General features: G+C 44.3%; 1 protein-coding gene across 1 annotated transcript; it reads left to right on the forward strand.

Annotated features, from left to right (window-relative positions):
- Positions 1-114: 114 nt before the first annotated feature.
- LACBIDRAFT_314246 (uncharacterized protein) lies at positions 115-350 on the forward strand (the record flags this gene model as incomplete). Its single annotated transcript, XM_001877577.1, has 2 exons — positions 115-132; positions 192-350. The coding sequence occupies 2 exons, from the start codon at positions 115-117 to the stop codon at positions 348-350; spliced, it is 177 nt and encodes a 58-aa protein (XP_001877612.1).
- Positions 351-628: the final 278 nt, after the last annotated feature.

Consider the following 628-nt stretch of genomic DNA (forward strand, 5'->3'; position numbering starts at 1 on the left):
AACAAGGNCAGAAAGGTGGAGAATAAGGTGCGACAAAAGGTTCAGGGCAAGCTGGCAACTGGCTTATGTGACAGGTGGAAGAACATTGCCAAGACGTCTGTTGTAAGCTCATTGATGACTGTCGACACAATTGTGAGCCAGTACTGCTTATTACTCGAAATTGTGCTCAATTCATTCTAACACTGTTCTAGCCATATCTTGTCCAAACCCACAATGTAATGCATGATGCGAAGACAGGTGACCACCTGTTGAAGTTGGTACTTGAAGACATCGTCTTGATGGAAACAAAATATGGTGTTATTCTCATCGCTTGGTGTACAGATGATGGCCCTGATGGGAAGAAAATATGACAGTTATTGCTTGTTGCTTTTCCACACCTCATCATGATTCTGTGTTGGGCTCACCAGATTAACCTGATTGTTGGGGATTGCCTTGCCATCTGACAGAGTATGATGGATGACATCAACCATGCCCTTGATGTTGTGAAGTGGTTTAACAACCATGAGACTGCCCTGGAACTGCTTCATCAGGAACAAGTTCTCACGTTTGAGGGACTCAGCTGGACATTGATACTCCTGCTATTACACGGTGGACAGTGCACTACCTTGCTTTGAGCTGAATTTTGAAG

Source organism: Laccaria bicolor, genomic scaffold (genome assembly GCF_000143565.1).
Source record: "Laccaria bicolor S238N-H82 LACBIscaffold_5 genomic scaffold, whole genome shotgun sequence".
Classification (NCBI taxonomy): domain Eukaryota; kingdom Fungi; phylum Basidiomycota; class Agaricomycetes; order Agaricales; family Hydnangiaceae; genus Laccaria; species Laccaria bicolor.